The sequence below is a fragment of the Elephantulus edwardii genome, unplaced genomic scaffold (genome assembly GCF_000299155.1).
Source record: "Elephantulus edwardii isolate Elephantulus edwardi_28Jun2011 unplaced genomic scaffold, EleEdw1.0 scaffold00034, whole genome shotgun sequence".
Lineage (NCBI taxonomy): Eukaryota > Metazoa > Chordata > Mammalia > Macroscelidea > Macroscelididae > Elephantulus > Elephantulus edwardii.
Genome location: NW_006399784.1, coordinates 7726393 through 7750072, shown reverse-complemented (window position 1 = coordinate 7750072; position 23680 = coordinate 7726393). Strand labels below are relative to the sequence as shown.

Below are 23680 nucleotides of genomic sequence, written 5' to 3'. Positions count from 1 at the left end.
GCTGAAAGACACGCAAAACGTGAGTTCTTTCCTCAAAGTAAAGTTTACCTTAATTATGTAGATAAAGAAACAACTGTAAACACTCATTGAATGTTTACTCAGGCGAATGTAGTATAATTAAATGAAAACATGACGTTGTACAAAATGGAACATAATGCTTTAAGGTTGATATCACAATTATTGTTGCTGCTGTTGTTGTGTTCCATTGAGTCAGCATCAATTCATAGGTGACCCTACAGTTTGTTTTTAGGCGCTTTAAATTACATGAGGGAAAAGTTTATCTTTCTCCTGTGGATTTGAAATACATGCCTTTAAGTTGGCTGCACAATTTCTGACTGCCAGAGCTCTCATCATACATGTTTGTAAGCTAAAATGGCCCATTCTTAACCATTTTTTTATGGGACACTTATATAGTAGACTAAACCAGAGAGTTACAATTTTAATATAAAAGTAATCACATTCGTGAAAAAAATTAAAGATCTATCCTGAAGTACAACACTGTCAGCATTTTTTAACATCTAGCTAAATCTATACATGGGGACCAAACAAATGACAAGAGTCCAGAATGAAGGTTGCATAGTGAAGTGTACCCAGTGGGGGGGGGGGATTGTATCAATGAAGAAATTTTTCTTTTACTTTTCAAGGAGAGGAGTCAACTGGGGGGAGGGAAAGGTGCAACAATGAATGAATGGAAATCCAAAGTCTCTCTAAATGTTCATTAAAATTAAAAAAAATGAATTGTGAATAAAGAAATAAGTTAAAAAAGTAATTAAAAAATCACTTACTAATGCAAAAGATTAAATCACCTATGACTTTTAACAATTAAGAAGTCTAAAATTAATTAAAGATGTGATCAAGATTCATTGATAATTACTTGTGATTGGACTGAAGCTTGAAAATAAAGAAAGATCAGGACCTGAAAAATAAAGCCCTGGTTATAGAAATGACAGAAGATACCATGAAAGATCAATAATTTACTCATTAGAGAGACATTTCTCAGCCACATATGTGTTGAATATACACTTGAACTTCATTGAACAGAGGGCAGGCACAGGGGGGAAAAATGGAATGTGACAGTACTTCAGTATCCTCAATAAGGGGCTGTCTGCAGAACATATTATCATTACTAATACATAAATTCAAGGTGAAGCTGAATAAAGTGACAAGCAAACAAGAGCTAACATATTATCTTGAGTATATCCTACTGAATTTAGAGACTATCTCAAGAAGAGATTATTTATCACATATGAAGAGAGCTAAAGGGGTCTCTGCCACCAATTCTGGTAGCCTCACCATGACACCTTCACAGGGACTGCACCAAGGACTTGACTGAAGCCATTGCAGGGGCCAGGTTCTGGTGGTGAGTGTGAGTGGCATTGGCAGTAAGCTCCTCAAGAACCTCATCCAGAATGGCTTCTCCCACATCAATCTAATCAATGAATCTGGTTACTATTGATGTCCAAAACCTCAATAGGTAGTTTTTGTTTCATGATAAATCTGGAAGATCAAAAGTACGGGCTGCCTAAGAAAGTACAATGCAGTTTAACCTGCAAGCTGACATCACAGCCTATCATAACAGCATCGTGAGCCCTGACTGTAATGTGGAATTTTCCCAACTTTTCATTTCAGTTATGAATGCTTTAGATAACACAGCTGCCTGAAACCATATAAATAGAGTGTATCTGGCTACTGATATGCCTCTTATTGAGAGTAGAACTGCTGGTTATCTTGGACTAGTAACTATTATAAAAAAAAGGGTATAACTGAGTGTTGTGAATGTCACTCTAAACCAACACAGATAACTTTTCCTGGCTGTATGATTTACAATACAGCTTCAGAACCTACTTATTACATCCTTTGGGCAAAATACTTGTTCAACCAGTTGTTTGGAGAAGAAGATACAGATCAAGAAGTATCTCCTGACAGAATGACCCTGAAGCCAGAGCCAGTCTGTCAAATTAAAAAGGTGGCATTAAACATATTTTTCACTAAGGAATAGGCTAAGTCAACTGGCTAAGGCCCAGTCAAACTTTCTTATAAAGATTTCCAAAGACGATATCTGGTATCTATTGGCTAAGGACAAACTATGGAGAAAAAGAAAATCTGTAGTTCCACTGTAGTAGGCTGAAGTACAAAGTGAAAGGGAAGAAATCAATCTATCTGATCAACAAAATGAAACTCCATTAGATCAGAAAGACAAGTTATAGCTGTAATTAACTATTCAAGGTCTCCTCCTCCCCCAAACATTGAAACTCTGAGAGTTTAAAGGAAAAGGGGCTGGAGTTGAGCTCATCTGGGACAAGGATGACCCGTTTGCCACCTATGCTGCAAACTTCATAATACATATCTTCAGTATGAACATGCAGAGCTGATTTGCTATAAAAGTAATGGCAGTGAACATCAGTCCTTCTGTTGCTACTACTAATTCAGTAATTTCTGGGTTTAAAATATTGGAAATATTAAAGAATTTCTCAGAAAAGATAGAGTAATATAGAACATTTTTTTAAAACAAGCTACCAAATCCAAGAAAGAAGCTTTTTGTATTTTTTTAAAATATTTTTTTTATTTTATTATTTTTGGGTGTGTGTACCATCAAATCAGATCTGACTGGTACAGGAGGAGATTGCCCCTCCTTCCCCGGCAGAGCATCTGGTGGATTCGAACTGTGCACCTCTGGGATTGTAGTTGCAGCTTCTTGCCACTAGGCCACCAGAGCTCCCCTAGCTTTTTGTATGTTGTGCACCAAATTCTCCTAGCCAGAACTGCTATGTACATACCAGTAAGCCAGCGGTGACCGTCTGAATGTCTGTAAAATGACTATTCTCACAATACAAGATAAGACAGCAAAAGAAAAATTTGCTATAGTAGCACCAGATGTACAGACTGAATATAGGAAAGGGACAATTCTCATGTCTTCAGAAGAGGGAGAGAAAGAAGCTAATAATCACAAGAAGTTGCCAGAATTTGGAATTAGAAATGACAGTTCCTTCAGGACTATATTTTGTCCATTAATCTTCTTCACAGTAAAGATCTAAAAAGGGATATTGAATTTGAAGTGGTTATTGAGCCTCAGAAAAGTGGGATCCAAACCAGCTGAAGACACTACCAAAATCATAACCAAGGGTAGTGATGATGAGCCCAGGCTTCTGTAATTATAGCACAAGAGCTTATAGTTAATTCAGATGAAGAATGTCCTTCGAATCATTCTAGCATTAATGAAGAAGAAAGAAATTGGAGGAAAAAATTAGACAAACGTAGTTTGAAGAAGATACATATAGAAAGAGGAAAAATATTCACACCAATCATGTGGAAATGGCTCTGCTACCTGTGAAAGCATTCACTTTGCTAGAATTATTAGAAATAAATATAGCAAAGGAAAAAAAAAGAAATGAATATAGCATGCCATGCTGAAAGCAGGAACATAGTTAAAAATTCGTTGAACAAAATTTGTACCTAAATGCAAAACATGTTGCTTTTTAATTATATGACCTTTAGGTATCATTTAATAGTTTAAAAATATTGTGGTTTAGTAAAGGTGATGTTGTTTTGTTATGTGCCGTTGAGTCGTTTGTGACTCATAGCGACCCTATGTACAACAGCCCTAAACCTTGCTGTATCCTGTGCCAATCTCATTGCCTCTGACACACCCATCCCGAGTGACCCAGTCACTGAATCAATCCACCTCATAGAGGGTCTTCCCCTCCTGTGCTGTCCCTCCACTCTGCCCAGCATGATGTCCCTCTCTAAAGACCTGTCTCTCTTTAATGTCCAAAGTATGTCAGGCGAAGCCCCAGATAGTAAGTCTTTATTTCCTATTAGAAGGAAAAATATAGACTAGATCTAACCATGTTTATCTTCTCACTGAAACAGATTTAAGAAGAAAATGTTATATATAAAAACCTGTTTTTAAATAACTGAGACTATGTATATTACAGTAAAACAATGTTAATTTACTAAAATTTTCAGTTTTCATTGCCTGGGATGTCTATGTAAGGAACCAACTTTTGTGTATTCTTACAGTTTCAAGTTACTTATATTTGATGCTTTATAAAACTCAAATACAACTATTTTGTAATTGAGCAAAAATAGAGAGAGCAAGAAGTCATTAAAAATACAGGAAAGAGGAAGAGAAGATCAAAATAGATCTTAGAAGAGACTATAAAATAATTAAATGCAGAATTTCATAAGTTGGCTAAAAAAGGAAGTATTATGTTAACAAAATGTTAAAAGACTTGAAATTAGGAAACCAAGAAAGAAGAAACCAGAGATTTCGAAAACAAATGACTGAAGAAAAATTTAAAGCCTCAAATTGCAACGCTGAATAACTCTTTGGGTTAAAAATTGAATGGTATAGAAAGAATTAAATAAAATTTAGAGTATAAGATACAGTAAAAAAAAGTGCCTGAAAGAATTTCAGGAAAAATTCAGAACTTCACTGATGGCTTTAGTGAAAACTGAGAAAATGGTCCAAATACTATCTGACATAGATCAATAAGTGTGTACAAGGTTGGAACTGTTCATTTTCTGTGCCAAGGAATTGGCAAGAAAGATACCTAACTAATTTACTATACCAGTGAATGTGATCCAATAACATGCACATATTTTTAAATTATATATTTAATATCACATCCAAGGAAAATCTTGCTGAAGACAATACAATAATGTTTGCAATAGTATATTGCAAAGGAACTACTTGAACTCCTGAGTCTAAGCTGGACTCAAAAGTTGACTTGGAACAATAACTATTATTGTTGATTTCATATAGACTTTTGCTAAAGAAAACTAGAATACAAAGGCATTATTAGACTGTGTAGATAATAGCAAATTATGTATATAACATTGTTAAAACAAGAATTCTAGAACACTTAAATTTTTTTCATTTTGAACTTGTAAATAGGTCAAGAGATGATTATTCCTAAAAAGCCATTGCATGGTACAATCAGGAAAAAATATGTGTTAGCATTTTACTCTTTCACAAGGTTTATAAAATCTATATACTAAACAAACACTTAAGAGCTTGAAATACATGGAGTGGAATCTGGCATCAGGTTGGAGGAAGCCTCATTAACAACCTGTGTTATGTAGACATCACAACCTTACTTGCTGAAAGCAAAGAGGACTTTCAAGTGCATATTACGGAAGATTAAAGACTATAACCTTCTTATTGATCATACCTCAAAAGAAAAAAAAATATCTCACAACTGGACCAATAAACCAATAGGTTTTAGATTGTCAGGAAATTATTGTACTTAGGTCCATAATTGCCACTTATGGAAGCAACTGTCAGAAAGGCAACAATGTTGTGTATTGGGTTCAAAACTGTTGCAAAAGACCGTAAAGTGTTTTAAAGAAATAATGTTATTTGAAGGACTAAGGTGAACTTAACGCACGCATGGTATATAGTTCAATTTCTTATAGTCATACAAAATTTGAACAAAAATAAGATTGAAGAAGAATTGATGTCAATGAACTATAGTCTTGACAAAAATAGTAGGTGGCACACAACAACAATCATATATTATGAGAAGAATGTTTAAAGTTATCTTGGAAGAATTATAACCAGAATATTATTATAAAGAGATAATGATGAGTCTTCTATTTTATGTACTTAGGACTTGTTGCCAGAGATCTCTCCTTACAGGAGAAAGACATCATGCTTGACTGAGTAAAAATTTTGCAAAAAGAATAGGAAAAAAGAAGATGGTCCCAAACAAGATATTTGACAGTGGTTCCAATAACGGCTCACACATAGCAACAAGTGTGAGAATGATACAAGTAGCATTTAGTTCATTCTGAATGCAACCAACTCAAGGAATCTCACCACTAAGTCAAAACACTACAATGAAATGCAGAACACAATAGAAGCTTCATAAAATGTTCCCTTGGTCAGATATATGGAAAGGATTAAATTAATCATTGCTTCTAAAGTTTATGGATTAAAATGCACCCAGGATTATAAAATACACTCAAAGAATTCTTATAATATTTTAGCCTGCCTAGTGTTAGTAACCACAATATCATAATTTATCATCATTTAACCCTATGGTAATATCATCCTGTCAAAAACTAAATGTGATATTTCAAAGCTGGGTTACAGTTATTCTTTTCACACATATGCATTGGTATTTTCGTCTTTCTTATATATACCTACAATATCAAAAAATGATTTAAAAAATTATTTGTCTGTGAGTTTTAAATTATTACTCATAAAAATGAATATCATTTGTAGTATTCTATACCTTATCTTTGTATATTTCAGTGAGTAACATGATTCTTTGGGAAAAATTATATTAATGATAAAGTCTATTTTATAATAATGTGAGCAAAGTAAACAATGGAAGTATTTTTATTACTCACAAAATGAATTAAAAGATCTGACTTATAAAATTAGAAAATACCCTTTAATACACTAGTGGTCACTAAGAATCATACAAATGAATTTAAAATTAAAAGAACCTTCACAGAAATATTAATTTCTTTAGTAGATGTTGCAATTTTATTAGCCTGGATTGATGAACCGTATTAATTAAGAATCTTGGAGATAGTTACATATATGAAGAGTTCTTCTAAAAGAAAAAGAAAACCAAACTAGGAAGTCTGTTGGATTTTGCTTCGTATTTTAAATAATTTCGTCAAATAAAATTTTTCAGATCAGTCATTATTTTTTGTATACTATTTTCAGAAAAGTACTCACCATGTACAATGAGAACGTACTCTGCGCTGCTTTGACCAATGGTGTTTGTCGCTTCACATCGATATGTACCATTATCCGTTTTGTTCAAGAAAAGAATGTTTAACTCTCTACCACTCACAACCATTCGGTCAGGATCTGGTAATTCTCCTCCATCCTTTGTCCACAAAACAGGTTCTGGCCTATTGGATTCAAACGTGCATATAGATAAGAAAGCGTTCACATTCTGTGAATTAAGTTAATTGAGCAATTACTATATCACATGTATTTGTGCATAAGCAAATGTTAACATCTTTAAGAAAGTAAAAAAGCACCATCACATACCCAGTTTAAAAAAGTTGGAAACATGGCAAAAACAATTTCATTCTATTCTAATTCATTAATTATTTGACTTCTTAAAAATGATTTGTGATAATTCTGTTACAGCCATACTACTTCTTTTCCAACATCTTAGGTCCTGTTGATAGTCACTTGTGGCTGGTTCCTCTCTGTGGAGTACTTCTGCCCCATTGGAGTCATATTCTCCAATATACCTGGAATTACACTCATATGTGGCCACAGTTGAGAAATAATTTTGCCAAATTTACTTGAACTTTCCTCCTCTTAGTTTTCTTGTTTTTTCATTTCTTTAACGATATTTCCTAACAGTTTTATTTCAGTAAAACAATTCATAAAATTTGTGTCTCAAATGTTTTTCTATTCTTTTTCTTTTATTAATAAGGTACTCCTGCTTTTGTTTTTCATGATAGTTATTATATGAGTATTTAAAATATTATTCATGATCTATATCAGAAAACTTGGCTGAGTGTTTTTTAAAAATAATATGTAAGTATAAAGTTTATCAATGAAATATTCAAATTCTGATACTGTAAATAAAACTAGAACTTGTTGTTATGTGTCGTCCAGTCGCTTGTGACTCATAGGGACCCTATGTACAACAACCTTAAACTCTGCTCTATCCTGTGCCAATTGCACTATCTCCAACACACCCATCACGATTACCCCAGTTATTGAATCTATCCACCTCATAGAGGGCCTTCCTCTCCTGCGCTGTCCCTCCACCCTCCCAAGCATGATGTCCCTCTCTAAGGACCAGTCTCTCCTCACAACATGTCCAAAGTATGTTAGACGGAGCCTCAGAATCCTTGCCTCCAAGGAGCCACCCGGTTTAACCCTTTCCAGGACAAATCTGTTTGTTTTCCTAGCAGTCCATGGTATTCTCAATACTCTTCTCCAGCACCACAGCTCAAAGGCATCAATTCTCCTTCTATCCTCCTTGGTCATTGTCCAACTCTCTGATGCATAACAAGTGATAGCAAAGACCATGGACATAGATCTTGATAAATGATGCCTATAACTATCACATTCCACGTAAGACTAAACCTTTTTCTATCTCTTACACACACACACACACACACACACACACACACACACACACGCAACCTTTTCACCTGATAACATTAAATATTGTCAAGGGTGTGAAAGAAAACATACTGACAGTATAACAAAGTAAATATTCAATATAAGTAGTACATATAGAGAAATCAAAGAAGGTGGGGAAACAACAACCCTGTTTTGTCACAACTATACCCTTGAATTTTCTGAATGAACGCTATGTGAGTGGAAGAAAAAATGAATTAGATAAAATATATTACAAATATGTAATAATACGTGTCACTCAGTCATACTGGACAATTCAATTCTATAACATTTTTAAAAGGTAAAACTATTAATGCTTTTCTATTTGCTCCCCATGTTTTCCTTCTGCTAATTGCTACTTGACTTTCTTAATTCTTGCTTTAAATTTAATCCTGGTAATAGTCTTGTAACAGATATCCTTTAGTCTTTCCAAAAGGCAATTCAACTACAACAAAACCATAACTTTTTGCATGTAGGAGAAATATGTCAAAAAGCAACACAGGGGTAAAGAAAAACCATAATAAGAATAAACTGAATTTCAGAAGATTTCTCAATAAAATATTTAAAATCTATAAAATATTTTAAAATGTTACTTTATTGATAAGTTAGAATGTTTAAGAACACATAGCTGTGAGACAGGTAGCCATTTTTAGAACAAACTCAATACCTAACAACAGCAGTTTTCGTATTTCAAATTAGATCTCAAAATCAAAACATATGACTTTTCTTGCCTCATGTGTATAATTTTGTGATTTTTTTGTTGTTAGGTCAGCTACAATTCATCAAAACCCTATGAACAAGAGAGTTGAACCTTACTCTATCTTTTGCCATCATTACAGTTTCCAACATCCTTGAGCCCATGATTACAGTAATGTGCCAATCCCTGTCGCTGAGGCTTTTCCTCTGTTTATCTGATCTCCATCCTTCCTAGCATGATTTATTTCATTTTTTAAGGATTTGTCTCTCCTGACATCATGCTTAAATTACATGAAACAAAAGTGTCCCTTTATTTCTTTGTTCTTTTGACAGTCTACAAGATTTTCAGGACTCTTCTCCAACATCACAAAAGCATCAATTCTTCCTCTGTTATCCTTATTCATTGTTCAATTTTTAGAAGCATAGGAAATAACTTTAAATACCACAGTTTTCATCAGACTCTAGTCTTTAAACTTGCCTCCTGGCTTTTTGGTATTTTGAAGTGGTCCTTTATAGTAGACGTACTATTTTGTTGTTATTGTTGAATGCAGGTGAGTCAAGTAGGACTTGTAGAAATTCTTTGAACAATATATCTGAACTTTGTTCTGTTCTGTACTATTTTTAATATCCCTGAAACATTTGAATACAGTCTTTATGGTCACTTGCTATGCATCTGAGAGCTAAACAATGAATAAGGATGACAAAAGAACAGATGCCTTTGAATTGTGGTGGTGGAGAAGAATGTTGAATATCCCTTGTACTGTCAAAAGAACAAATAGATGTATCTTGGAGAAAGTGCAACAAGAAAGCTCTTTGAATCCCAGAGACACGCAGTTTGAATCCACCAGATGCTCTGCTGGAGTAGAAGGGACAATCTCTTCCTGTACCAGTCAGATCCAATTTGGTGGTACATACACACCAAATAATAAAATAAAATTTAAAAAATTTAAAAATGCTCTTGGAAGGCAAGTATCGAGAAACTTCATCTCACATACTTTGGGCATGCTGTTGTTGTTACGTGCCTTTGAGTCAACTACAACTCATAGTGACCCTATGAAAAATCGCTCTGAATCTTGCCTTACTCTAAACCAACCCAACCTTTTCCAATACATTTGACCCCATTTCCACCGTCACTGTGTTAATCCATCTCATCTAGAGTCTCTTGGGCTGATCCTCTACCTTTCCAAGTGTAATGTCCTTCTCCAAGGAATAGCCCTTCCTGGAAAAACTTTTCATGTGAAAAGGTGCTTTAAAATCCTTGCCTTCAAAGGGCTGGCTCATTCTGGCCTCTCCAGGAAAGACCCATTTGTTCTCTTGGCAGTCTACAGTATGTTCAATACTCTTCTCCAGCACCATAACTCAAAGGCATCAATTCTTCTTCTGCCATCCTTATTCACTGACCAGCTCTCAGATGAATAACAAGCAACTGAGAAGACCATCATGTGCACCTTAGTCTCTAAATTGACATTGTTGATCTTTAGTACTCTGGAGAGATCCTTGATAAGCAAATTTTTCCAGTACATCTTATCGTTCAATTCTTGAATGAAGGAGCCAAAAGTATTGATAGCAGATCCAAGCAAGATGAAATCATTAACAACTTTAATCCTTTCTCTATATATCATAATATTATCACCTGGTAGTGATAATCTTTGTTTTCTTCATATTATGATGCAATTCATATTGAAGGCTGCAGTCTTTGACATTCTGCAGCAATGGCTTCAAGTCCTTCTCAGTTTTGCGGAGCAATGCTGTGTTGACTAAATAACAATTTATTGATGACTCTTCCTCCAATCCTGATGTCACCTTCTTCTTCATAAAGTCCAGCTTCCTGAATGACCTGTTCCACATATAGAATGAAAAGGTATGGAAAGAGAATAAACCCTGATCCACTCTTTTCTTGATTTTAAACCATGTGGTGTTCCCTTTCTCTATTCACCTAACAGCTTCCTGGTGTAGGTGTAGGATTTGCATGAGCACAGTCAGATGTTCTGGGAGCCCCATTCTTCTCCATATTAGTCACAATTTGTTGTGATCCACACAGCCAAATTCCTTTGCATAGCTAATTAAACACAGATAGATATCCTTCTGGTTCTCTATACGTTCAGCCATAACCCATCTGACATTAGCAATGATATCCCTAGTGCTATGGCCTCTTCTAAATCTAGCTTGTATTCCTGGCAGTTCTCTGTAAATGTACTGTTATAATTGTCTTAGGATAATTTTGAACAAGATTTTCCTTGCATGTGATTTTAGTAACATATTTCAATAATTTCTATGTTCTAGCAGTGGCTAGAAGGATATTATTTTGGGGAAATATTATATATTATGGGGAAAGATATTATGCTTGGAATGGTGGAAGGTTAGCAAAGAGAGGAATGAAATGTACTATTCTAGTAGTTATTATAACCTTAAAGACACATTTTGAAGCATGTGTCTTCTGTAAACATATATTTTAAATATATTGTCGTTATGTGCTATCAAGACGCCTGCAACTCTTAGCGACCCTATATACAACAGCCCTAAACCCTGCTCTATCCTGTGCCAACCTTAATGTCTCTGACACACTCACCCCCCATTACACCAGTCACTAAATCAATCCATCTCTTAGAAAGTCTTCCTCTTTTACGCTGTGCCTCCACACACCCCCAAGCATGATGCCCCTCTCTAAGGACTGGTCCCTCCTTTCAACATGTCCAAAGTATGTCAGATGAAGCTTAAGATTCCTTGCCTCCAAGGTGCTGCCTGGCTTAACCCTTTCTAGGATGAATCTGTTTTTTCTTCTAGCAGTCCATGGTATATTCAACAGTCTTCTTCAACACCACAAATCAAAGGCATCAAGTCTCCTTCTATCATCCCTAGTAAATTGTCCACATATCTGATGCACAGCAAGTAATTGCAAAGACCATGGCCTATATAATGCACACCTGAGTCTCCAGACTGACACTGCTGCTCTTCAGTACTTTGGAAAAGTCTCTGACAACAGACTTTCCAAATGTAATTAGTCTTTTAATTTGCTGGCTCCTGTTTCCAAGAGTGTTGATAGTGGAGTTAAGCAAACTAAAGCTGTTTACAATCTCAATTTCTCCACCATCTATCATGATGCTTCCATTCTGCCCACTGGTGAGAATCTTTGTTTCCTTGATATTGAGCTTTAATCCATTTTTAGTTATCTTTAAATTATGTATATAAAATGTAGTTAGTGATTTAGACAAATTATTTCATTTTCTATTTTGTATTCAGAATACTATTTTGTCCTAAAATATTTCTCTATTTTACGAAGTAATAAGTAGAAAATTACAAAAGTGGTAGCAGGTGGATGAGTCAGTGGTATAAATCACTACTGGCCTTAAACACTGTGGCATTTATTGAGCCTACTTTATTTGGCTTCTTCAAGGTGGTGAAAAGAGTTAGCATCCTTAAATGGAATAATAATGAAATCGAGGTTAAAGTTTATGAATATATTAAAAATGGCCTACACATACTCTCAATTAATATTTAAAATGTTCAAGCTCCTTAACATCACCATAAAAATATTAAGTGGCTTAGCAAGTCATGGTAATTTGTGATTCATCTTAATAAAGAGGGCCCTTAGGCTTTCTCTAATTAGAACCCCAAAATGATTGAGTTTCTTGCTACAAGTGCATAACAATCTTCCCTGCTGTTCAGGAATCCAAAGGAGAGAATTTTAAAAGTAGTTTAGTCTACAGTTCCTATTTGTTATGGCTTTAAAAAAAAGTAGATGTTAGATACCAGGAATAAGAGGGAAGAGAAAATACCATGAGACTGAGAAGATAAAAGTTTGCCACTCTGTAGTGAGAACATTAATATCTAATCATTCTGGAGAGCTAGCATAAAAAAGTAATAAATAATTGAAAGGTGGTAGTCTTCCATTTGAAATGAAATTTATAATTTTCCAAATCTGCAACATTAAATCTCTGTTTTATTATCACACACATACAAAGGAGCTCTAGTGGTTTAGTGGTAAAAAAATATTTCACTACCAACTCAACAGTACATGGTTCAAATTCACCAGTTCAAAATGGGAGATAGGTGCTTTCCTCCTGTGCTATTTACTACCTATTAAAAACTCACTGGAGGGTCAGTTATGAGTTGATTCCAATCTGACAGTACACAACAATAACAAGCACCTAAAAAGGAGCTCTTTAAGTTTAACAGGGCAGCAAGTAATAAATGTTGGAGAGGATATGGAGAGATAGGAATTCTTACACACTGTTGGTAGGATTGTAAAATGGTACAACAACTTTGGAAGGCAGTTTGGCATTCCCTCAAAAAATCTGAACGCAGAAATTCCATAAAACCCAGCTATTCCACTGCTTGGAATACACCCAGAGAAAAAGAAAACTGAAGCACAGAGACTTGTACACCAAATGTTCATAACAATATTATTCATCATGGAAACAGTCCAAAAGTCCCACCAAAATTGAACGGATTGAGTAACTATGGTATATCTGCATGAGGGAATATTATGCAGCATGCAGAAGCAATAATTTTGTAAATCACCACCTAACTTGGGAGATACGAGGATTCAAGGGGAGCAGAGTGAGAGCAAAGTGGTGAGGAGGCAGGAGGGTTAATCATAGGGTCACAAAATTTGATGGGTTGAGGGAAATATGGAGAAAGAAAATGGAAAAGATATGGTAAGAAAAACAATGTATACAAACTTTATAAGTTGTTGTTGTTGTTATGTGACATCGAGTCACTTGCAACTCATAGCCACCCTATGTACAACATCCCTAAACTCTGCTCTGTCCTGTGCCAATCGCACTGTCTCTGACACTCCCATCCCAATTATCCTAGTCACTGAATCAATCCATCTCATAGAGGGCCTTCCCCTCCTGTGCTGTCCCTCCATCCTCCTAAGCATGATGTCCTTCTCCAAGGTCCAGTCTCTCCTCACAACATGTCCAAAATACGTTAGACAGAGCCTCAGAATCCTTGCCTCCAAGGAGCCACCTGGTTTAACCCTTTCCAGGATGAATCTATTTGTTTTCCTAGCAGTCCATGATACTCTCAATACTCTTCTCTAGCACCACAGCTCAAAGGCATCAATTCTCCTTCTATCCTCCTTGGTCAATGTCTAACTCTCTGATGCATAAAAGTGATTGTGAAGACCATGGCCTGTATCAAACACACCTTAGTCTCCAGAGAGACACCATTGCTCTTTAGTACTTTGGAGAGGTCTCAAACAGTAGACTTTCCCATGGCAATGTGCCTTTTAATTTCGTGGCTACTGGTGCCAAGAATGTTGACTGTGGAGCCAAGCAAACTAAAGCTGTGAACAATCTCAATCTCTTTACCATCCATCCTGATGCTGCCAATTGGTCCAGTGGTGAGAATTTTTGTCTTCTTGACATTGAACCTCAATCTATATTGGAGGCTGCAGTCCTTGACCCTCTGCAGCAGGTGCTTCACATCCTCCTCTGTTTCAGCAAGTAGCTTTGTGTCATCTGCATAACGCAGATTAGACTAGTATAAAAGAAACATTTTCTTTTAAATAAAAACAATAAGAACCAACTGTAGAATTAATGGGCAATTTTCAAGTGAACATTTGAAATGTGTGATTATTAATTTAAAGACCGTGTTGTTATCTGTCTGTCCAGCAGATTTTCCACACCTATAAACCACGAAAGCACACAGGAAGCGATTACTCATCTTTCTTCTGTGGAGCGACTGAGCAATTTGAACCATCTGATTTTGGGTTGTCACATCACAGAAATTCCATACCATTTGTCCACAAGAGTTCCATCTTTAATTGTTAGGATTAATAAATTAACTTTGTTACTCTCAGATTATCAATTTCAGTATTCTCTTCTTTTTTTAAAACTTCTTCCTTTCTGCACTTATTCTCAACTGAAGAAAATCATAAAGTGTGAAGTTTTGATAAAAGTGTCCTTCTCCCTAACAAAAGGTAATCCCCCTTCCTCGGCTATGGATTTCATTGCTTGCCTTTCACCAGATAATCTCCATCTTCTATTTTACCAGCTTTCCTTCTTTATTGATTCAGGGGCTGTTTTCATCTTTTTGGGTGTACAATCTACAGCCTTGGTTCCAGTAGTGAAAAAAATCAAAAGACAAGTCACACTGGTGAAGTCTACTGTCAAGAAATTCTCATTATTTTTGAAGACTAAGGTGATCATGATCCAAGCCATGGTCTTCTTAATTACTTGCTATACATCTGAAAAGTAGACAATGTCTAAAGATGACAGGAAAAAAAAAGAATTATTGCCTTTATGAGGTGGTGTTGGAGAAAAGCTGTGACTATCCCATAAACTGCTAAGGGAACAAACAGGTCTGTTTTGGAGAAAGTGAAAACCAAGTGCTCCTTGGAGGCAAGAATTGTGAAACTTCATCTCACAGACTTTGATCATGTTGTTAGGAGGGGCCAGTCCTTGGAGAAGGACATCAGTTTGGAAAGGTAGAAGATCAGCATAAGAGATGGAGACTCTCAGTAAGAAGGATTTACATCGTAGGTGAAAATGGGGTCAGCAAGTTTGAGCCAGTGAGATGGCACAAGATATGGCAGGGTTCAAAGCCATCATAGGGTCACTAGCACAGACACATAAAACAAAAACATAGGCTCTGTTGTTAATATATTTAACTGATGATTAAAAGGTTAGCATACCAAAACCATCAGGTGTTATATGGGAGAAATGAGAGGCAGTTCTCTTCCTCAGAGATTTATAGTCTTGGGATCCCAGTGAGACAGTTTCACACTGTCCTACAATCTCACTAGGAGACAGAAGCAACATGATAGCAAGAAGTTTCATTTGGTTTTGATCATGTGTGATTCAAAGCAATTTACTGCAGAAAGGTTGGTGCTCAAACTCCTTCAGTCAAGGATCCTGTGGAAGAATATGTGTGGTGATCAGCTTTTATTAAAAGATCCATTAAGCAAAAACTAGGAAATCTTTTAAAGCTGAATCCTCTCATCTCATGGCAGTGTGTGATGAAGCTAAGCTTCCTTTAAGATACTTTCCTTTCTTGGCTTTCATGAAAGACTCTTTTGTAAACTCCACTGGATTTTCCCCCAGTCTTTATTACTGATCTTTCTTGTAAATATTGAAGAAGTGTAACAACAAAATCAACTGCAAAAAAGTCTGAGGACTAAGGTATTCCTGATCCAAGCTATGGTATTTGTCAATGCCTCGTTTGAATGTGAAAACTAGACAATAAATAAAGAACACTGAAGATATTATGTCTGTGAATTAGCAGTTCTGATCTTTTAATTTTGATGTCAAAGAAGAATATTAAATACAACATAGATTGCCAGAAGAACAAATAAATCCGTTTTAGTAGAAGCGTAATCAGAACGCTCCTTAGAACAAGGATCAGGAGACTTGGACTCATATGGTTTGTATATGTTTTTAGGAGGTTTCAGTTCCTGGAAAAGGATATCATACTTGGTAGAGGGCCAGTGGGAAGAAGTAGACCCTGAAGGGATGGTTTGGCACAGGATTTGGAACAGTGGGCTCATGATTGGCACCAAGCAACATGTCTAGATATGGGTAGCATGATCATACATCAAAATGGCTTTATTTTACATTTCAATTACTTATGGTTTGTAGAATTTTTATTTTTCAAATGTGTAAGATACATTTAAACAGAAAATAGAAGTTTAAAGGAATCATCCCAATGAAGATGATGTTTAAAAAGTAAATAGAGACCGATTTTTTAATACTGTGCTTTAAACCTGCCCCATTTGCTTTCATTGAATGATTTAATCAGTATCAGTATGTACAATTGTGCATGTGTGAGACAAGCAGCAAGATATTTTTTAAAACTTCCTCCTCATTGGCTTCCAATCCCTCTGCTTTTAATGGGTTCTGGATGTGTTCTTCAGTTTCTTTCTTTACCCTTATAATCATTACGAGTTTGTCTTTGCTCAGCACGAAGATGACATTTCCCATATGTACACAGTTCTTTTAAATGAAAAGTGATGAGATTTTTGTTTGTTTGCTCATTTTGTTTTCTATTTGCAGCCTGTGAGAATCTGAGCCTTTCTTGTAGTAAAGCTCAACAAAGCAAGTTTCTAATCAAGCATTACCATAAGTACTTTGACAGGGTCAAAAGCATTTTATTGTAGTAATAAATGAAGCCAATTTTGAGTAGGAAATTCAAGCCTACTTATTCCAATAAATTACAAGTTGCAACCGTGATTCTGAGTTTATCTACTCATGTAAATTCCAAAAATCAATTATTGCACTAACATATCCGGCAAGTAAGAGCAGTCTCATTACATTAATGGCTAGATTTAGATGTGACAATCGCATCAACATTAACCCCATCGTTAAATTTAAAACCTCCACAGCAAATAATAAAATGAAACTTGTCTGCTACGATTAATCTTAGCATATGCTACTTGATTCTGATTTTTTAAAGGTACTTCTTACCTCTTATTGAAGAAGCTTGTAGATGAAACAGGAAATAACCTATATGCAAGAAGTAAGTGCTCTTTAGAAGACTTGAAAATAATAGCATTTTTGAGAGGGCCTGTGAAATCCTGTATTATTTTTTACTGATAAGGTAGTGCTCACTGATGACTATTATAATGATTTTTGAGAAACAAAGCGGTCATACTACAAAGCTGCGATATACAATTCCATCCAATTTACAACACAACAAAGAAGAGATTATCCCTGGCAAAGATAAGATTGCTATGATCCTGAAGAAGTGACAGATCTGAGCATGAAAGTAAAATATTCAACCCTGCCCCAAATATCTCGCTTAAGATAATCTCTCAAGGACTTTGTATTAAAGCAAAACAATTACCTTTGCCTTATCTGTACTTAACATTTATTTTCTCTGGTAAACAGAATATTTATTCTTGTTTAAAAGATTAAGAAACCTTGGATGAGCATCCAATCCTTCATGTATATATTGATAAATGTATTTTATGTGTATATTAAGTATAAATTATCCATGGCATCTTTAAAAAGTATTACTGTTTATTAATGGTAATTTGAGTAAAAGTGTACAGAACAATTGATTTTCCATTCTACCATCCACATGTATTTTGTTTTATTACATTCATTGCAATATCTATGATATAACTATCTCTTTACTACTTTATTCCTATGATTATTGTTCTGGTAATCATTCTAGTATACTGCTTCCTGCCTCTGAGTTTTCACGAAAACACGTTCACTGCCATCAAGGTGGTTCCAACTCATATTGACACGCCACTGGTTTTTAGAGCCTCTAAATCTCATAAGGAGGGAACTAGCTATAGTTCTCTCTACCTGCTACTGGTATTGATCTCAGGAGTACTAATTCATTCTAACCACTGGAGACATAAGGTCTTCTGGGAAGCAGCACAACATATTATGAACTATGCCACAAAGTACCTTACCTGAGTTTTATCTTTTGTCAAATGTTGCCAGTGGTTTAAGAAAAACCCTTGAAAACTGGCTGTTCTAGCCATTGTGTTAGCCACTTTGGGGGCATGGTTACCTTAACCATGGACATATAATCTTGCAAATCATCAACATCTGTGGGACCATTATAAGGGAGACTGAAAAAATTCTGAGAGAGTGAAGAGAATGAGGCACTGTTGTCAAGAAGCTATGGCTCTGCTGTGAAGAGACTGTGGCAAGGTGTTACCAGAGGAATCATAAAGAATGGGCCACAGTTAAACGTTTTGCTTTGGATGACTGAATGAAAAGCTGACTTGTAATTGCTCTGACATAAATTACACTGAATGATTGAGAAAACCAGAGGTGTATTTGTGCTGAACTGAACCAGGACCATCATTAGTTAAGGAACTGTGTCTTTTTAATCTGTCTTGGTATTGCTGGAATAAAACAGGACTTGCATTGTATGATTTTTTTTTTCTTTTCCCCACTCCACAACTTATTTCCCTAATAAACCTCATAACTGTGAGTGATTAAAGTCTGTGGTTAAATTGCAACATATATTGGAACCAATGATTGATAGAAATAGGTGCTGGAACAGGTTGAATTGCAGTCTGATCGTGTACCTATTTGTTCATTGTTGTTATTATTATGTGCCATCAAATTGACTGCAACTCATAGCAACCCTATATAAAATTCTGAACCCTACCTTATCCAAGCTAATCTCAGTGATTTCAACCCAACTAAACCCATTATCCAAGTTATTGTGTCAATTCATCTCATCTTGGGTCTTCCTTTCCTTTGTTGTTCCTCCCCCCCTTCATAGCATGGTGTCCTTTTCGAAGGACTAGTCCCTCCTGGCCACGTGCCGAAAGTATGTGAGACAGAGCTTCAAACTTCTTGCTTCTTGGTTTCATACTCTCCAAGATAGACATATTTGTTCTCCTAGCAGTCTACAGTAGGTTCAAAACTCTTCTCTCACACCACAACTCAATAGCATCAATCCTTCTTCTGTCATCTTTAGTTATTGTCCAGCTCTCTTATGTATAGCAAGTAATTATGAAAACCATGGCCAGGATCAGGTGTAACTGAGTCTCTAACTTGACATAATTGATCCTCATCACTCTGGAAAGTTCCCTGACAGCATACTTTCCCAAGGCAGTTCATTTTCTGATTTCCTAACTGCCAAGAGAGTTGATTGTGGAGCTGAGCAAGCTGAATTGTTAACAACCTAAATTTGTTCTCCATTGTCATGGTGCTTCCAATTGGCCCAGTGGTGAGAATCTTTGTTTTCTTGATGTTAAACTTCAATTCATATTGAAAACTTCGTTCTTCGACCTGCTGCAGCAAATGCTTCAGATCCTCTTCAGTTTCAGCAAACACGGTTGTATCATCTGCATAATGTAGGTTGTTGATGAGTTTTCCTCCAATCCTGATGCCACATTGCTCTTCATAGAGGCCAGCCTCCTATATTATCTGTTCTACATATGATTGAAAAGCTATGGAGGCAGGACACATCCCTGATGCACTCCTTTCCTAATTTTGAACCATGCAGTATTTTCTTGCTTTATTCTGACTGTTGCCTCCTGGTCCAAGTGTAAGTTTCACATGAGAACAAACAAGTGCTCTAGGATTTCCATTCTCCTCAAGATTAGTAAAAATTTATTGTGATCTACACAGTCAAATATCTTTGCATAGTCAACGAAGAATCAATAGACGTTGCTCTGGCACTCTTTGCTTTCAGCCAAGTTCCATCTGACATTGGCAAGAACGTCTCTAGTGCCGCAATCTCTATTAAACCCAGCTTGTATTTATGATAGTTCTCTTCAACATACTGTTCTAGTCATTTTTGGATAATCTTCAACAGGATTTTGCTTGTGTTTTATATTAGAAATGTTGTTGTTGTTATTGTTGATTGCCTTCAAGTTGAGCACGACTCATAGTGACCCTTTGAACAAAAGACCAGAAACCCCTCTGTAACTATCAACATTTATCAAATTTCATAGAGTTTCCAGAGGCATATTGTTTAGGAAGTAGATTATATTGTTTGATAATTCCCCCATTATGTCAGATCATTAGTTTTTTAATAGGAGTAAATATAGATCTCTTCCAGTTAGTTTGCCAGTAATTGTTCTCCAGATTTTTTGACACAGCCTAGTGAGCATGTCCAGAGCAGGATCTATTTGTTGAAACATGTCTACTGATACTCTGTCAATTCCTGAGGCTTTGTCTTTTGACATTTCCATCAGAGTAGCTTGAATTTCCTCCTTCATCACCGTGGCCTCCTCCTAATCATATATTATTTTATGTAATTCTTCTGTGTTAGTTCTTCTTGGTATTGTGACTGTGTACGTTCCTTCCATCTACTTTTAATATTTAAATTTAATATTACATTTCATATTCTTCCCATAGCATTCTTCAGTATTTCAGCTTGATGCTTGAATTTGTTTCTCCATGCCTTCAGCTTAAAACATGCCAAGTGAGTTTTGCCCCTTTGATTTTCTGACTCCGGCTCTTTGCACATTTTGACACTTTGCTTTGCCTTCCCATGCTTCCCTTTGAAATCTTCTGTTCAGCTTAGCTTCTTTATTTCTTCCTTTTGTTTTGGCTTCTCTGTGCTTTGTTGCAATATGCAGTGTCTCTTCTGATATTCATCTTGGTCTTTTCTTCTTCCTCTGTCTGTAATGACATTTTATATTTTTCATGGATGATTTTATCTTGTCTTCACTTATTAGTGTTCAAGGCCTCAAATTTGTTATTAAGATAGTTTTGAAATTCAGGTGGAATAGACTTAAGGTCAAATTTATATTCCTATGTATTCTATTTAACATTCTTTAGCTTTAGCTTTAGTTTTAGCTTGAACTTGCATGTGAGTAGTTGATGATATTTCACAATCAGCTTTTGGTCTAATTCTAGTAGAATGGATAATATCGATGGAGTCAGTTACCTCTTATGAAGGGGATGGAAGTCAGACTTGGCCACTACCACATTGTATCTGTTCCACTTATACTGCCCTTTTGTTCTTGTATAGTTGATTGTTCCAAGGAGTGAGTATCTTCCCAGAGTTGTAGTTCACTTTATGTTGTTGTTGTTGTGTGTTGTCACGTCACCTGTGGCTCATAGTGACACTATATATCACAGCCCTGAACCATGCTCTATCCTTTGCCAAGCTCACTGTTTCTGAAACACCTATCCTTATTATCCTAGTCACAGAATCAATCTATCTTGAGGGTCCTCCTCTCCTGCGCTGTCCCTCAAACCCTCCCAAGAATGTTGTCCCTCTCCAAGCACTGGTCCCTCTTGCAACATGCCCAAAGTATGTCAAACAAAGCTTCAGAATCCTTGCCTCCAAGGAACAGTTCAATTTATAGGCTTGTTTATTCTTGGGCTGAATTATTAGACCTAAGATTGAATATTGTTCCATGTTGGATGAGTGTCCAAGGACTATAGCAGAATTGGGGGTTTCATTAAACCCTCAAAGCTGTAAGCCTGTCATTTTTATATTTTTTTAAAAAAGTTTAAATAATATTTCTCTTTAAGAAAACACTTTTCCACTTTATTTTAGGAATTTCTGTAAACCACGTCAGAGTTAGCTAGACCTTGAAAAATTGTTTATCTTTTTAAAATCATGAACTTAAGATTCAAAGCTTCTAAGAATCTAATATTTTATTAATGTGTGTACATAATAAGGACACCTAGGTACTATAGAATATTGCTACAAGAATTCAAGTAAATTATATGTCTGAAAACCATTTTTAAATCAAGGGTGTTTTGCAATAATGAGACTCTAATTTCCATATGAAAGTATTACTGTAAAATTCATTGTAGTTGCCACAATAAAATAGTGCTAATTAACCTTATAAGATCGAGTACTTTAGTGAAACAGTGTGTCACCAAGAGTGAATGACTTTTGCTACCTCATTTCATTCTTATCTAGTATTAAAACCAATAATATTGGGAAAAAAATGGTATAAAGTGTACATCATGTATTGGCTATCTGGGAAATTAAATGTTCCAAATAAGTAAGTGTTGAAAATAATTAAAATGTTAGACTTAAAATGTTGTCAATGTGTTTTAATCATCTGAATGAAGTCCTTCTCAAAGGATCAAACTATTCTGTACTGTTTAATGGAATAGTCTCCACGGCATTTGATTTTATTTTGTGGGGAGCTAGAGCTCATCAGTTTGAACAACCTTTTGAGAATAGTTATGGAGGAAGTGGCATGATTAGGCCTTAGCATGCTGTTCCTCTAAATGTCCCCCCAAATCCACTTTGACAGAACTGGTGCCACCTGATGTCAAACATGTGAAGGCATGTCCCAGACGTAGAAACATTTTGCTACCTTGTGCAGTACACAAACACACAGAGAAGGAAACAAAAGCTCTGTCTGCTGTATTGTGGCTTTTTCTACTCTCTTTTTAGCTCTCACTTCTTCTCCATATTTTTATTTCCTAAGTTATTATTTTGAATTCTATTTTTAAAAAAGATTCATCTAAATAGAGACTATGAGTTTCTAGTAAACCACAACCCCCCAGATAAAAAAAACAGCACATTTTTGACCCAAGAGAAAAACTCTTAGAACTGGAGCTGTAGGTCATTTACTCCCTATAGTAGCATAGCTATTATAATTTTATTTTTTAAAAAAATTATTAATATTCTCCCTCTATTTATAAATTTCACTAGTTCTGGTAATTAATTCTATCACTTCTTATTTAATTATGTATGCTGGCCACAAGCTGTTTTCTTTTTTTCCTGCCTTTTAAATTTTATTTCCCTCCACTTCTTCCTTTCTACATATCTATCAATGTATTTCTAGTACTTTAAATTTGCAAGAGTTGGCCTTTAAGGTAATAATCAATCACTAAACTTCTATTGTAATTGAAGCCATTTGTAAGTGTTCATAGTTTATACAATTTAGGGCATTGTTCATATTTCAATTTTTCCCCCCTCAGTCTTTGAGATTAAAGCACTTTTGAGGACTGAGATTGTATCTGGAAAAGTGAATAAAAATGCACGGCGCAATGAACAAGCACATATGGTACAGGAAAAAAAAATTAATTTGTTTCACTTAGTTACTGCTTTTTAAGAGAATTTCAATTTTCTAAATTTCATATTTAATTTAAATAGTTTCAAATAACTATAATGATTCCAAATTCACTTTAATTATTACATTTTACTTTTAGAATATATTTATGGAATTATAACAGACAAAAGGGAGTTCTTTTTTGGCCAAGTGATGAGATATGCTGCCAATCCAAAGGCATATGATTTTAAACCATGACCTGTTACATGGGAAAGAAATACAGACAATTTCATTCTGTGTGATTTAGTGCCTCTGAAAACTCACTGGAGGGTCAGCTATGAATTGTTTTTGATTAGACAGCACTTAACAACAAAATAGCACAAGTACAGTATAAATCACTTTTAAGGAGGTAGTACGAGAGAATACCAGCATAACATCAGCTCTAATTTTGATAAATATTATGAAAAATAATTAAAAAA

General features: G+C 35.4%; 1 protein-coding gene and 1 pseudogene across 1 annotated transcript in view; one reads left to right on the top strand and one right to left on the bottom strand.

The window, feature by feature from the left end:
• Nucleotides 1-23680, bottom strand: part of CADM2 (cell adhesion molecule 2) — a gene marked incomplete at its 5' end in the record, with an annotated part of 504333 nt that overhangs the window by 152659 nt on the left and 327994 nt on the right. The window contains one exon of the mRNA XM_006884441.1: nucleotides 6695-6873. Within this exon, the coding sequence (XP_006884503.1) occupies nucleotides 6695-6873 (179 nt within the window). The remainder of the gene's footprint in view (nucleotides 1-6694; nucleotides 6874-23680) is intronic.
• On the top strand, nucleotides 1295-3331 carry LOC102843217 (annotated as a pseudogene).